General features: G+C 43.8%; 1 protein-coding gene across 1 annotated transcript in view; it reads right to left on the reverse strand.

The window, feature by feature from the left end:
- Positions 1-13,083, reverse strand: part of myo5b (myosin VB) — a 281,336-nt gene that overhangs the window by 75,024 nt on the left and 193,229 nt on the right. The window contains exon 16 of the mRNA XM_072252190.1: positions 7,911-8,008. Coding sequence (XP_072108291.1) covers positions 7,911-8,008 — 98 coding nt within the window. The remainder of the gene's footprint in view (positions 1-7,910; positions 8,009-13,083) is intronic.

The raw sequence follows: 13,083 nt of genomic DNA on the forward strand, positions 1-13,083 counted from the left end.
TGTACAGACACTCCTGTGCCTAGAGTCACTCTATGACATACAATCAATGTATATAAGCTATCTTATGTATTTATATTTATTGTGTTTTTATTATTATTGTGTTATTTATCTTATGTGTTTTTTGTGCTGCATTGGATCCGCAGTAGCAATTATTTTGTTTTCCTCTACACTTGTGCACTGGAAATGACATGAAACAATCTTGAATTCCCAATCCATTTACTGTTTAAGAACATGTTTAATTGTACTTGGGTTGAGAACCACTGCTGATGATGATGGGATTTAATGCAGGCAAGAGTGAGGCGTCATGGCTTTGTGACTGGTAGGTCATGTTTTCTGAACGGGTTTCCAGGGAAGTTGATGGACAAAAGGCGCTGGATGTTGTCTACATGGACCTTGACAAGGTCCTGCATGGAAGGTTGGTCGAGAAGGTTCAGTCAGTCAGCATTCAGTATGAGGTAGTGAATTGGATTTGACATTGGCTTTGCGTGAGAAGCCAGACAGTGGTAGTATACAGTTGAGTGGGGTGGCCACAGGGGTACTCTACGCTGGCTCTTTAACCTCTTTCCTCTTCCTGACTCTCACCCAGTTTCCTGTGTCCTGCACCTTGGGTGTAACTATTATGTCCTATCTATCACGCCTTCAGCCTCCCGAATGATCCAGAGTTCATCCAGCTCCAACTTCTTAACACGGATTGTTAGAAGCTGCAGCTGGATGCTCTTTTTGCAGGTGTGGTTGTCAGGGACACTGGAGGTCTCCCTGCCTTCCCACATCCCGCAAGAGGAGCATCGCGCTATCCTGTCCAGCATCCCCACTGCTCCAAGTGTGCATAAGAAAGAAAGAAAGAATAAGTAATGAGAGAAGATCTACTTATGGCCTATGCCTCTACTCTCCAAAGCCTTGATGAGCTGAAGTATCAACTGCCCACTCCGAGACGAGCTGCTCCGCATAAACTAAACTTCTTTTTATTTATTCCTTGACAGGAGTGATTACAAGAATGGTTCCAGGTAGGAGAGGGTATGAGGAACGTCAGGCTGTAATCACTGGAGTTCAGGAGAATGAGGGGGGAATCTCATAGAAACATTCTGGATGTTAAAAGGCCTGAAGAGATTAGATATGGCAAAGTTATTTCCCATGGTAGGACAAGAGGGCATGCCTTCAGGATTGAAGGACGTCTATTTAGAATAGAGATAAGGAGAAATTACTTTAGTCAGAGGGTGGTAAATCTGTGAAATTTGATGCTGTGAGCGGCTGTGGAGGCCAAGTCACTGGGTGTATTTAAGGTAGAGATAGATAGGTTCTTGATTAGCCAGGGCATCAAAGGGTATGGGGAGAAGGCAGGGGAGTGGGGATGACTGGAAGAATTGGATCAGCCCATGACTGAATGGCGGAGCAGACTTGATGGGCCGAATGGCCTACTTCTCCTATATCTGATGGCCAGATGTCTGATCTTTGTCGGGGTGTAGTCAGAGGTAAGTGCAGGTTAGAACACAGAGCATTACAGTACAGCAGAGGCTCTTCAGCCCACGATGTTGTGCTGACCTTTTAACCTACATTAAGATCAATCTAACCCTTCCCTCCTACATAGCCCTCCATTTTTCTATCACCCATGTGTCTATAGAGATTTATAAATGTCCAAAGTGTTTCTGCCTCTACCACCACCCTGGCAGGGCATTCCACACACCCACCACTCTCTGTGTAAAAAAAACCTACCACTGACGCACCCCTCCATAATTTCCTCCAATCACCTTAAAATTATGACCTCTCATACTAGCCTTATCCACTCTGGGCAAATGTTTCTGGCTGTCCACTCTATCAATGCCTCTTATCATCTTGTATACCTCTATCAAGTCACCTCTTATCCTCCTTCGCTGCAAAAAGAAAGCCATAGCTCACTCAACCTATTCTACACCACAAGACACAGGAGCACAATCAGGCCATTCAGCCCATTTCAATCATGGCTGCTCCATTTCCCTCTCAACCCCATTCTCCTGCCTTCTCCCCATAACCTTTCACGCTCTGACTAATCAAGAACCTGTCAACCTCTGTCTTAAATGCACCCAATGACCTGGCCTCCATGGCCACATCTCGTAAGACATGCTCTCTAATCCAGTCAGCATCCTGGCAAATCTCCTCTGCACCCTCTCTAAAGCTTTCACATCATTCCTATAATGAGGTGACCAGAACTGAACACAATACTCCAAGTGTGGTCTAACCAGGGTTTTATAGATCTGCAACATTACCTCACAGGTCTTGAAACAATCTCCAACCCTTGACTAATGAAGGCCAATAGATAATACATTTTCTTAACCACCCTATCAACTTGTTCTGCAACTTTGAGGAATCTATGGATGTGAATCCCAAGATCCCTCTGTTCCTCCAAACTGCCTCTAACCCCGTCTTCTGCCTTGAAATTTGACTTTATAAAGTGAAACACTCCACACTTTTCTGGGCTGAACTCCATCTAAAACTTCTGAGCCCAGCTCCTGTTGCAACCAATGACAACCTCCTACACTATAACAGTACACTTCTCAACTACTTTCTCTGGCAGCTGATTTCGGACACTCACTTGCCTCTGGGTAAAGACGCTACCTCTCAGCTCCCTTTTAAATCTCTCCTCTCTCATCTTGTGTCTGTGCTCTCACTTTCCATTGTTGTAATACTGAAAAGAGGATTTTTATAGGATTTTAAACATAGAAAACCTACAGCACAATACAGGCCCTTCAGCCCACAAAGCTATGCCGAACATGTCCTTACCTTAGAAGTACCTAGGCTTACCCATAACCCTCTATTTTTCTAAGCTCCATGTACCTACCCAGGAGTCTCTTAAAACACCCTATCATTTCCGCCTCCACCACTGCCGCCAGCAGCCCATTCCATGCACTCACCACTCTCTGCCTAAAAAACTTAACCTTAACATCTCCTCGGTACCTACTTCCAAGCACCTTAAAGCTATGCCCCCATGTGCTAGCCATTTCAGCCCTGGGAAAAAGCCTCTGACTATCCACAAGATCAATGCCTTTCATTATCTTGTAAACCTCTATTAGGTCACCTCTCATCCTCCGCTGCTCCGAGAAGAAAAGGCCGAGTTCACTCAATATATTCTCATAAGGCATGCTCCCCAATCCAGGCAACATCCTTGTAAATCTCCTCTGCACCCTTTCTATGGTTTCCATGTCCTTCCTGTAGTGAGGTGACCAGAACTGAGCACAGTACTTCAAGTGGATCCCATGCCTCCTTACTTTCTCAATAAGCCTTGCATGAGGTACCTTATCAAATGCCTTGCTAAAATCCATATACACTACATCTACAGCTCTACCTTAATCAATATGAGTTTAGTCACATCCTCAAAAAATTCAATCAGGCTTGTAAGGCACAACCTGCCTTTGACAAAGCCATGCTGACTACTCCTAATCATATTATGCCTCTCCAAATGTTCATAAATCCTGCCTCTCAGGATCTTCTCCATCAACTTACCAACCACTGAACTAAGACTCACTGGTCTATAATTTCCTGGGCTATCTCTACCCCCTTTCTTGAATAAGGAAACAATATCCTCAACCCTCCAATCCTCCAGAACATCTCCCATCCTCATTGATGATGCAAAGATCGTCACTAGAGGCTCAGCAATCTCCTCCCTCGCTCCCCACAGTAGCCTGGGGTACATCTCATCTGGTCCCGGTGGTTATCCAACATGATGCTTTCCAAAAGCTCCAGCACATCCTCTTCCTTAATATCTACATGCTCAAGCTTTTCAGTCTGCTGTAAGTCATCCCTACAATCGCCAAGACCCTTTTCCATAGTGAATACTGAAGTAAAGTATTCATTAAGCACCTCTGCTATTTCCTCCAGTTCCATACACACTTTTCCACTGTCACGCTTGATTGGTCCTATTCTCTCACGTCTTATCCTCTTGCTCTTCACATACTTGTAGAATGCCTTGGGGTTTTCCTTAATCCTGTCCACCAAGGCCTTCTCATGGCCCCTTCTGGCTCTCCTAATTTCATTCTTATGTTCCTTCCTGCTAGCCTTATAATCTTATAGATCTCCATCATTAACTAGTTTTTTGAACCTTTTGTAAGCTCTTCTTTTCTCCTTAACTAGATTTACAACAGCCTTTGTACACCACGGTTCCTGTACCCTACCATCCTTTCCATGTCTCGTTGGAACGTACTTATGCAGAACCCCACGCAAATATCCCCTGAACATTTGCTACATTTCTTCCGTACGTTTCCTGAGAACATCTGTTTCCAATTTATGCTTCCAAGTTCCTGCCTGATAGCCTAATATTTCCCCTAACTCCAATTAAACGTTTCCCTAACTTGTCTGTTCCTATCTCTCTCCAATGCTATTGTAAAGGAGATAGAATTGTGATCACTGTCTCTAAAATGCTCTGCCACTGAGAGACCTGACACCTGACCAGGTTCATTCCCAATACCAGATCAAGTACAGCCTCCCCTCTTGCAGGCTTATTTACATATTGCATCAAGAAACCTTCCTGAACACACCTAACAAACTCCACCCCATCTGAGCACCTCACTCGAGGGAGATGCCAATCAATATTTGGGAAATTAAAATCTCCCACCACAACAACCCTGTTATTATCACACCTTTGCAGAATCTGTCTCCCTATCTGTTCTTTGAAGTCTCTGTTATTATTGTGTGGTCTATAAAAAACACCCAGTGGAGCTATTCCACCCACAGAGACTCCGTAGACAACCCCTCCATGACTTCCTCCTTTTCTACAGCTGTGGCACTATCTCTGATCAGCAGTGCCATGTCCCCACCTCTTTTGTCTCCCTCCCTGTCTAAAGTCTGGCACTTGAAGTAGCCATTCCACAACATCATATCTCCAAGTGCTGATCCACGCTTTAAGCTCATCCACTTTGTTCATAATACTCTTTACACTAAAATAGACACATCTCAAACAATCGGTCTGAGTGCATCCCTTCTCTATCACCTGCCTATCCTCCCTTTCGCACTGTCTCCAAGCTGTCTCGATTTGTGAGCCAACCTCCCTTCCTCCGTCACTTCAGTTCCATTCCCACCCCCAGCAATTCTAGTTTAAACTCTCCCCAATAGCCTTACCAACTCTCCCCACCAGGATATTGTTCCCCCTAGGATTCAAGTGCAACCCGTCCTTTTTGTACAGGTCACACCTGCCCCAGAAGAGGTCCCAATGATCCAGAAATCTGAATCCTTGCCCACTGCTCCAATCCCTCAACCACACATTTATCCTCCACCTCACTCTATTCCTGTACTCACTGTCACATGGCACAGGCAGTAATCCCGAGATTACTACCTTTGAGGTCCTGCTTCTCAGCTTCTTTCCTAACTTCCTGTGGTCTGTTTTCAGGACCTCCTCCCTTATCCTACCTATGTCGATGGTACCAATATGTACCATGACCTCTGGCTGTTCACCTTCCCACTTCAGGATGTCGTGGACACAATCAGAAACATCCCGGACCCTGGCACCTGGGAGGCAAACTACCATCCGTGTTTCTTTCCTGCATCCATATCTTGTTCTCTCAACTTTATATTCACAGTACAATAAACATCTGTTAATACAGCAAGCTACTTTATATTCACAGTGGAATAAACATCTGTTAATACAGCAAGCTACTTTATATTCACAGTGGAATAAACATCTGTTAATACAGCAAGCTACTTTATATTCACAGTGGAATAAACATCTGTTAATACAGCAAGCTACTTTATATTCACAGTAGAATAAACATCTGTTAATACAGCAAGCTACTTTATATTCACAGTAGAATAAACATCTGTTAATACAGCAAGCTACTTTATATTCACAGTAGAATAAACATCTGTTAATACAGAAAGCTACTTCCAGCACCATGGCTTGAAGGAAAGGCCATTTTTCACAAGTAGCAGTATATTTTATTTTCCTGCATGCCAACAGAAGCAGGTGCTGATAGATAGCTTTTCCTGGCTTTAAAAATAAATATCTCACTTGTGCATTATTGCCCAAGATTGCCTTTGGGAAAAAAAATACCTCCAGCCAAATAACAGACTTGTCTCAATATCAGTAAGTCACGTCAACAAGGCAAGAAATAAAGAAACTGCAAATGGTCCAACTGTTTACTATAAGCTGTGAACAGTTATTTTGAGGCTGATAGTTTGGCATTAGAAAGTGAGTGTGTACTGTTGCTATCGGACTTTCACACAGCAGGTTTCTAATTACAAAACAAATGTTGTTCCAGTGTGATGACTACATCTATTTAAACACACTGTCAAGGTAATAGGTATGAATTAAAAAACTGTACTTACTTATTGCCAATGGCAACTACCAATACTTTCAAATACCAGATCAATATTCTAATCACAGGATCGGAAAAAGCTGCAGAAAGTTGTAAACTCAGCCAGCTCCATCATGGACACTAGTCTCTGCAGCATCGAGGACATCTATAAAAGGCGATGCCTCAGAAAGGCAGCCTCCATCATTAGAGACCTCCATCACCAGGACGTGCCCTCTTCTCATTGCTACCAGCAAGGAGGAGGTACAGGAGCCTGAAGACACACACTCAACATTTCGGGAACAGTTTCTTCCCCTCCGCCATCAGGTTTCTGAATGGACAATAAACCCATGAATACTACCTCACTATTTTCCCTCTTTTTTTATACTACTTATTTAATTTAATTTTTGATCTATTTTCTACTTTTTTCGTTAATTTGAAACAGATGAGCTTTAATTTTGTTTAATTGTCGCCGTTCTGTTACTCTTTACTGTAGTGATAAAGCATGTTACAATACCTACATACACCAGAATCCCAATATTCCAATAGCAACATAATACACACACCAAACCCAGAAATAGTACATCTATAGATAACCATAGCACATTATTAGAACTGAAACAGTACCATAGCACATTATTAAAACATGAAATAGTACCATAGCATATTATAGGCATCTGTTAGTCTCTTGAGACCATGGATTTGCGCCTTGGAAGGTTTCCAGGACGCGGGCCTGGGCGAGGTTGTATGGAAGACCGGCAGGTGCCCATGCTGCAAGTCTCCCCTCTCCACACCACCGATGTTGTCCAAGGGAAGGGCATTAGGACCCATACAGCTTGGCACCAGTGTTGTCGCAGAGCAACGTGTGGCTAAGTGCCTTGCTCAAGGACACGCACGCTGCCTCAGCCAAGGCTCAAACTAGCGACCTTCAAATCACCAGACGAACGCCTTAACCACTTGGCCACGTGCATAGCACATTATTAGAACATGAAACAGTACAGTACACGAACAGGCCCTTCAGCCCACCATGTTGTGCCAAACCAAATAAATTAATAATCAAATGGCAACTAAACTAATCTCTTTTGCCTACTCAATGTCTATATCTCTTCATTTTCCTCACATTCACGTGCCCTTCTGAACGTCCCTTAAAAGTCTCCAATATTTCTGCCCCTACCACCACCCCAGGCAGCACATTCCAGGCACCCACCACTCTGTGTGACAAACTTGTCTCTCTTATCCTCTTTGAAATTACCCCCCCTCACCTTAAATACATGCCCTCTGGTATTAGACATTTCAACATTGGGAAACGATATTGTCTGTCAACGCCTCTCATAATCTTATCAACCATTATGTTCTTATGAGATCTTCCCCCAGCCTCCGCCACTCCAGTGAAAACAACCAAAGTTTGTCCAGCCTCTCATGATAGCACATGCTCTCTCATCCAGGCAGCATCCTGGTAACTCTCTTTTGCTTCCTTCCAAAGCCTAACATCCTTCCTACAGTGGGGTGACCAGAACTGTAGGCAAATTACTTTGGAGATTCTAGAGACTGCAACTCTGCAGTACTCCAAGTTAAAATGTATGCATGACCCTGACCTTGGAATAAACCCCTTCACCCAGTGACAGAGTACCATATTGATCAATGCATAATACTTACGAGAAAGCACACTTCCCATCGTTTGGCTTGATGCAGCGCACATAATGCGGTGTCGTGGCATTCAGCGTCTCCATCAGCAGATGCAGTGAGTTCCGAAACTGAAAGGAAAATGGATCTCTCAAATTCCGCAATTTTTTAGGCCGCAGAGAAGCAAATGCAGCTTAACAGAGGAGCATAGGACTGTATCTATCTGTGTCAGAGCGCGAAGAATCTTACTGTCTACCGCATTGTGATCTTGGACCTTATAGTGTATGCGACTCAAGATTCAAGTTTATTTGTCACATGTCCATCGAATGAGTGGCTGGTAGCGTAGTGGTTAGCACAACACTTTACGGTACAGGCCACCTGGGTTCAATTCCCACCACTGCCTGGAAGGACTTTATACATTCGCCACTGGACTGCGTGGGTTTCCTCTGGGTGCTCTGGTTTCCTCCCACAAGCCAAACATGGTTGGTAGGTTAATTGGTCATTGTAAATTGTGCCACGATTAGGCTCAGATTAAAACCGGGGGACTGCTGGGCTGGAATGTGCTGTATCTCAATAAACAAACACACAGTGAAATACGTTGTTTGAGTTAACAGCCAACACAGCCGAGAGTGTGCTGGGGATAGCGTGCAAACATCACCACGTATTCCGGCTTTCTCTGGAACTGTTACACCGTATCCTGCCTTGTCATCGTTCTACCTCGATGGATTGTGTGAATGGCTCACAGGACAAGCTTCTCACTGCATCTCCCTACATGCTACAATAATAAACCAACTCCATTCATTTGAGAGAAGATAGATCTCCTGGGCAACACGTTTCAGGTTCTGTTACAGGATGGACATCTACAGTCACAGATGCAACAACTTTCACCCTTTACATTCTGTGTCCAGTCTTGCACTTACAGAATAGTTTAACCCACACCTCAATGCAAGTGCTTAGGGTTGGCCCTCAGAGTATTAAACACAACGGGCCCTTCAGCCCTTCAATTTTCTATCATTTATCTGCCAATATAAGAGTCTTCTAAATGTGTCTGCATCTACCACTCACCACTCTCTGTATTAAAAACCTACCTCTGACATCCCCCTCTCCATGCTTTCCTACAATCACATTAAAACCATGCCCCCTGGTATTAGCCATTTCTGTCCTAGGAAAATGTCTCGGGTTGCCCACGCGATCTATGCCTCTTCTTATCTAGTACACCCCTATCAGGTCACTTTTTGCTCCAAAGAGAAAAGCCCTAAGCTCACTCAACCTTACCTCATAGGACATGCTCTCTACTCCAGGCAGCGTCCTGAGAAATCTCCTCTGCACCCTCTAAACCAGATCTGAACACAATGCTCCAAGTGTGGAGCTGCCACATTACCTCATTTTAGAGCAGGGGATACAGTATAACACACATAGAGTGCTGGGGGAAATCTGCAGGTCAGGCAGCATCTCTGGAGCAGAATAAACAGTCAGCATTTAGGGCCGAGACCCTTCAACAACACTCATAATTTCCACATGATACAGTGAAAAGCACACTGGTCATACTGATCAATTGATTACACAGTGCACTGAGTACAAAGTCAAACAATAGCAGAATAAGGTGTAAACAACAGGAATTCTACAGATGCAGAAGAAGATGTAACAGCTTAAGAGAAAATGCAGCACAGGTAGATGGTAAAGTGCAGGGTCATAATGAGGTAGATTGTGAGGTCAAGAGTCTATCTTATCGTACAAGAAAGTATTCAACAGTCTGATTATTTGTGCTCATTGGAGCTGGTGACTGCAATTCAAAGGTTCTTGGGAATTCAGGAGTGAGGCACAAAACCTGTTGGTTATGGACCTCCCATAAGTTCAAAGTTAATTTATTATCGAAGTACATAAATGCCACCATATACAACCCTCAGATTCATTTCCTTGCAGGCATACTCAATAACTCCATAATAGAATCAATGAAAGACCGCACCAACTTGGAAGTTCAATCTGTTTGCAAAGACAGCAAACTGTGCAAATACAAAAAGAGCAAAATAATACTGATAAATAAATAAGCAATAAATTCACTGAAAGGTTACATGTATATTGCTGATTATTTAAAAATACTTTTTATATGGACTTTTTCAGTCCTTTGGGTCTTATGTACTTTTGCCCATTCTTCTTGTTTTCTTTGTGTGGGGGAGGTGAATTTGAGGCTTGATGTTCTTGTTGCATTTTGTGCGGGTGAGGGTGGTTGGGGGGGCAGAGAAATTGACGATTGAGGTACAGTTCTTTTTTGTGCGGAAGGGTGAGGTTGCTGCTTTTCTTTGAATTGACTTTCATGGTTTCCTTTGTTCCATGGCTATCTGGAGAAGACAGATCTTAGAGTTGCATACGGCATACATCAATAATAAATGAACCTTTGAAATACAAGCAAGCATAGGTTCAAGATATATTTATTATCAAAATATGCGTGTAGCATACATTTCTGAGATTCATCATGGGACATAGGACGTAGAATAGATCAAGTGAAAATACGAGGAAAATAACAATTTTACACTCTAATCCAATATTCTGCTTTCTGGAACCATGATGGATATTTCCTGCCAGCTTGCTGGCACCTACAAGTAGTCAGTGGTCCTTTTCAATCTTAGCCCCCTTGCCCCTGTCCCACAAGCTTCATTCAGTTGATAATATCACTCGATGTGACCAGCCTTCCTCTGCACATACTGGAACCAAACTTGCAATCTATCAGATTAACAGAATCAAGCATCAAGATTGTTTAACGTCATTTCCTGTACACAGGTTCAAAAGAAAACAAAATAATTGTTACTCCGGATCTGATGCAGTGCCAAAAAAAAATACAATAAGATCAAGAATACAGTAATAATAAAAACACGATAAACATAAATGCATAAGATAGCTTCTATAGATTGATTGATTGTATGTCCATAAAACGAGACTAGGCTGTACGTAAGGTGATGGTCAGGAAATAACAAAATAACAGTGGAGTTAGTGGGTGGAGGTGTTGATCAGCCTTACTGCTTGGGGACAGTGACTGGTGTTCAGTCTGGTGGTCCTGGTATGGATGCTACGTAGCCTTCTCCTTGATGGGAGTGGGACAAACACTCCATGAGCAGGGTGGGTGGGATCCTTCTTGATGTTACTGGCCCTTTTCCGGCACCTTTCTGTATAAATATCCTTCATGGTTGGCTGGTAGGCCGGTGCTGGTGGTGCACTGGGAAGTTTGGACTACCCACTGTACAGCCTTCCTCTCCGCCGCAGTGCAGTTTCCGTACCACTGGCTGATGCAGCTTGTTAGGATGCTCACTACTGTAGAATGGCATGAGTTTCGATGTGCACAGTCCACCTCTGTTCAGCCTCCTCAGAAAGGAGAGGAGTTGGTGAGCCTCCGAGAGCACTGCAATACGTCATGAGATTTGTTGTTGTCATTCAAAACCAGCCTGCAGCAGGGCTGCACAGAGTGACATGCACAAACAGGGTGAAAGAAGGGATTAGGTATTAGAAAGTGACAAAATTAATCAAATTTATGAATCATGGTCACCTTCTACAGCAACCCTTCTCACCAACAAACGTTCACCTCAAAGACACTGTAATCATTTGTTTGAGTGCAGCTGGCTCAAGATGCAATTTTAAAACAGCAATTAGATTAGCTTTCCTTTAGTATTACAATTTATGGCCTAGCAAAGCAACGAGGACTCCTCTTCACTGGAGTCTGTCCAGAATTCACGTCTGTAATTCATTTAAACTGAAGAATCGATGGGCCAGTGGAGACTCCTCGTCCTCCCTTTCTGCAGATAATAACTTGCTGAGCTTTAGTTAAAGAGTCATAGAGCACCACTGCACTGAAACAAGCCCTTCAGCCCATCTAGTCCATGCTGAACTATTATTCTGCGTGGCCCCATTCACCTGCACCAGAACCACGGACCTCCATGCCCCTCCCATCCATGTACTTTCCCCCCTCAAGTCCTGGCAACGCCCTTGTAAATTTTCTCAGCACTCTTTCAATATCGTTTTTTTTTTATTGATATCTTTCCTGTAGGTAGGTGACCAGAAGTGCACACAATAGTTTCATGTGTATGCAGGTATTGAATTTATTTAGAGATACAGTGTGGAACAGGCCATTCCGGCCCTTCGAGCTGTACTGCCCAGTAACCCACTGATTTAACCCTGGCCTAATCACCAGACAATTTACAACAACCAATCAACCTACTAATCAGTATGTCTCTGGAATGTGGGAGGAAACCACAGCACCCGGAGGAAACCCAAGCAGTCATGGGGAGAGTGTACATGGAGAGGACGCAGAATTGAACTCTGAACTTCGACCCCTGAGCTGTAATAGTGTCATGCTAACCACTCTGTTACTGTGGCGTCCCAGACAACAAATTCCACAACATATGTCAGAGATATCTGATTCTGAACAGAGGATGCCCACACTTTACTAACCCTAACCCGTATGCCTTTGGAACGTGGAGGAAACCGACGCAGTCACAGGGGGAACGTACAGACTCCTTACAGACAGCAGTAGGAATTGAACCCGGATCACAGTTGATAACGTTGTAAAGCATTACGCAAACCCCGCCACTGTGTCACCCGCTGCTTTTTGATCCCGATACACACCGTAGCAAGTTTCTACTTCAACATGGTTGAATTCTTTACTGCTAATTTACAGAAAAGGTTAAAATATCATTCAAAACCAGTCAAATCCAGGCAATGTTGGACTGTACAAGACACTTCTCAAATAATTATGGATTTACTTGCTACATTTTACAGAGAATGCATGCAGTTCACCTGCCTGGTGAAATAATGATTCTAATTTTGCTGTGAAAGCAATTAATGACATCAAAGAGCTTTTCCAAAACAGTCTGAGCGTCTGGAGTGTGCAGCGGAGAGCAGAGGCTGCGGACTGTCCGGCAGGGAGTAGCCAAAAGCACTCTAACAGATTACTGCAGCAGCCTCACTGTGTGCAGGGAAGCAAGCCAGCGGCAGCAAGATCAGGGGTAGCCATGACAACTGCGGTGGGAGTGAAGGCTACAGGTTCCATCACCCACTCCCCTTCATCCTGAGCTCGGCTCCTTTGAGTCCTCATCTGCTTGTTTCCATGTGGTGTTAACCCACATAATCAGAGTGATGGGTGCCAGAAGGTATGTTGGCCCATCGAATATGTTCGGACATTCCACCATGGCTGATTTATTATCCCTCTCCATTTCAT

The sequence above is a fragment of the Mobula birostris genome, chromosome 3, assembly GCF_030028105.1.
Source record: "Mobula birostris isolate sMobBir1 chromosome 3, sMobBir1.hap1, whole genome shotgun sequence".
In the NCBI taxonomy this organism is placed as follows: Eukaryota; Metazoa; Chordata; class Chondrichthyes; order Myliobatiformes; family Myliobatidae; genus Mobula; species Mobula birostris.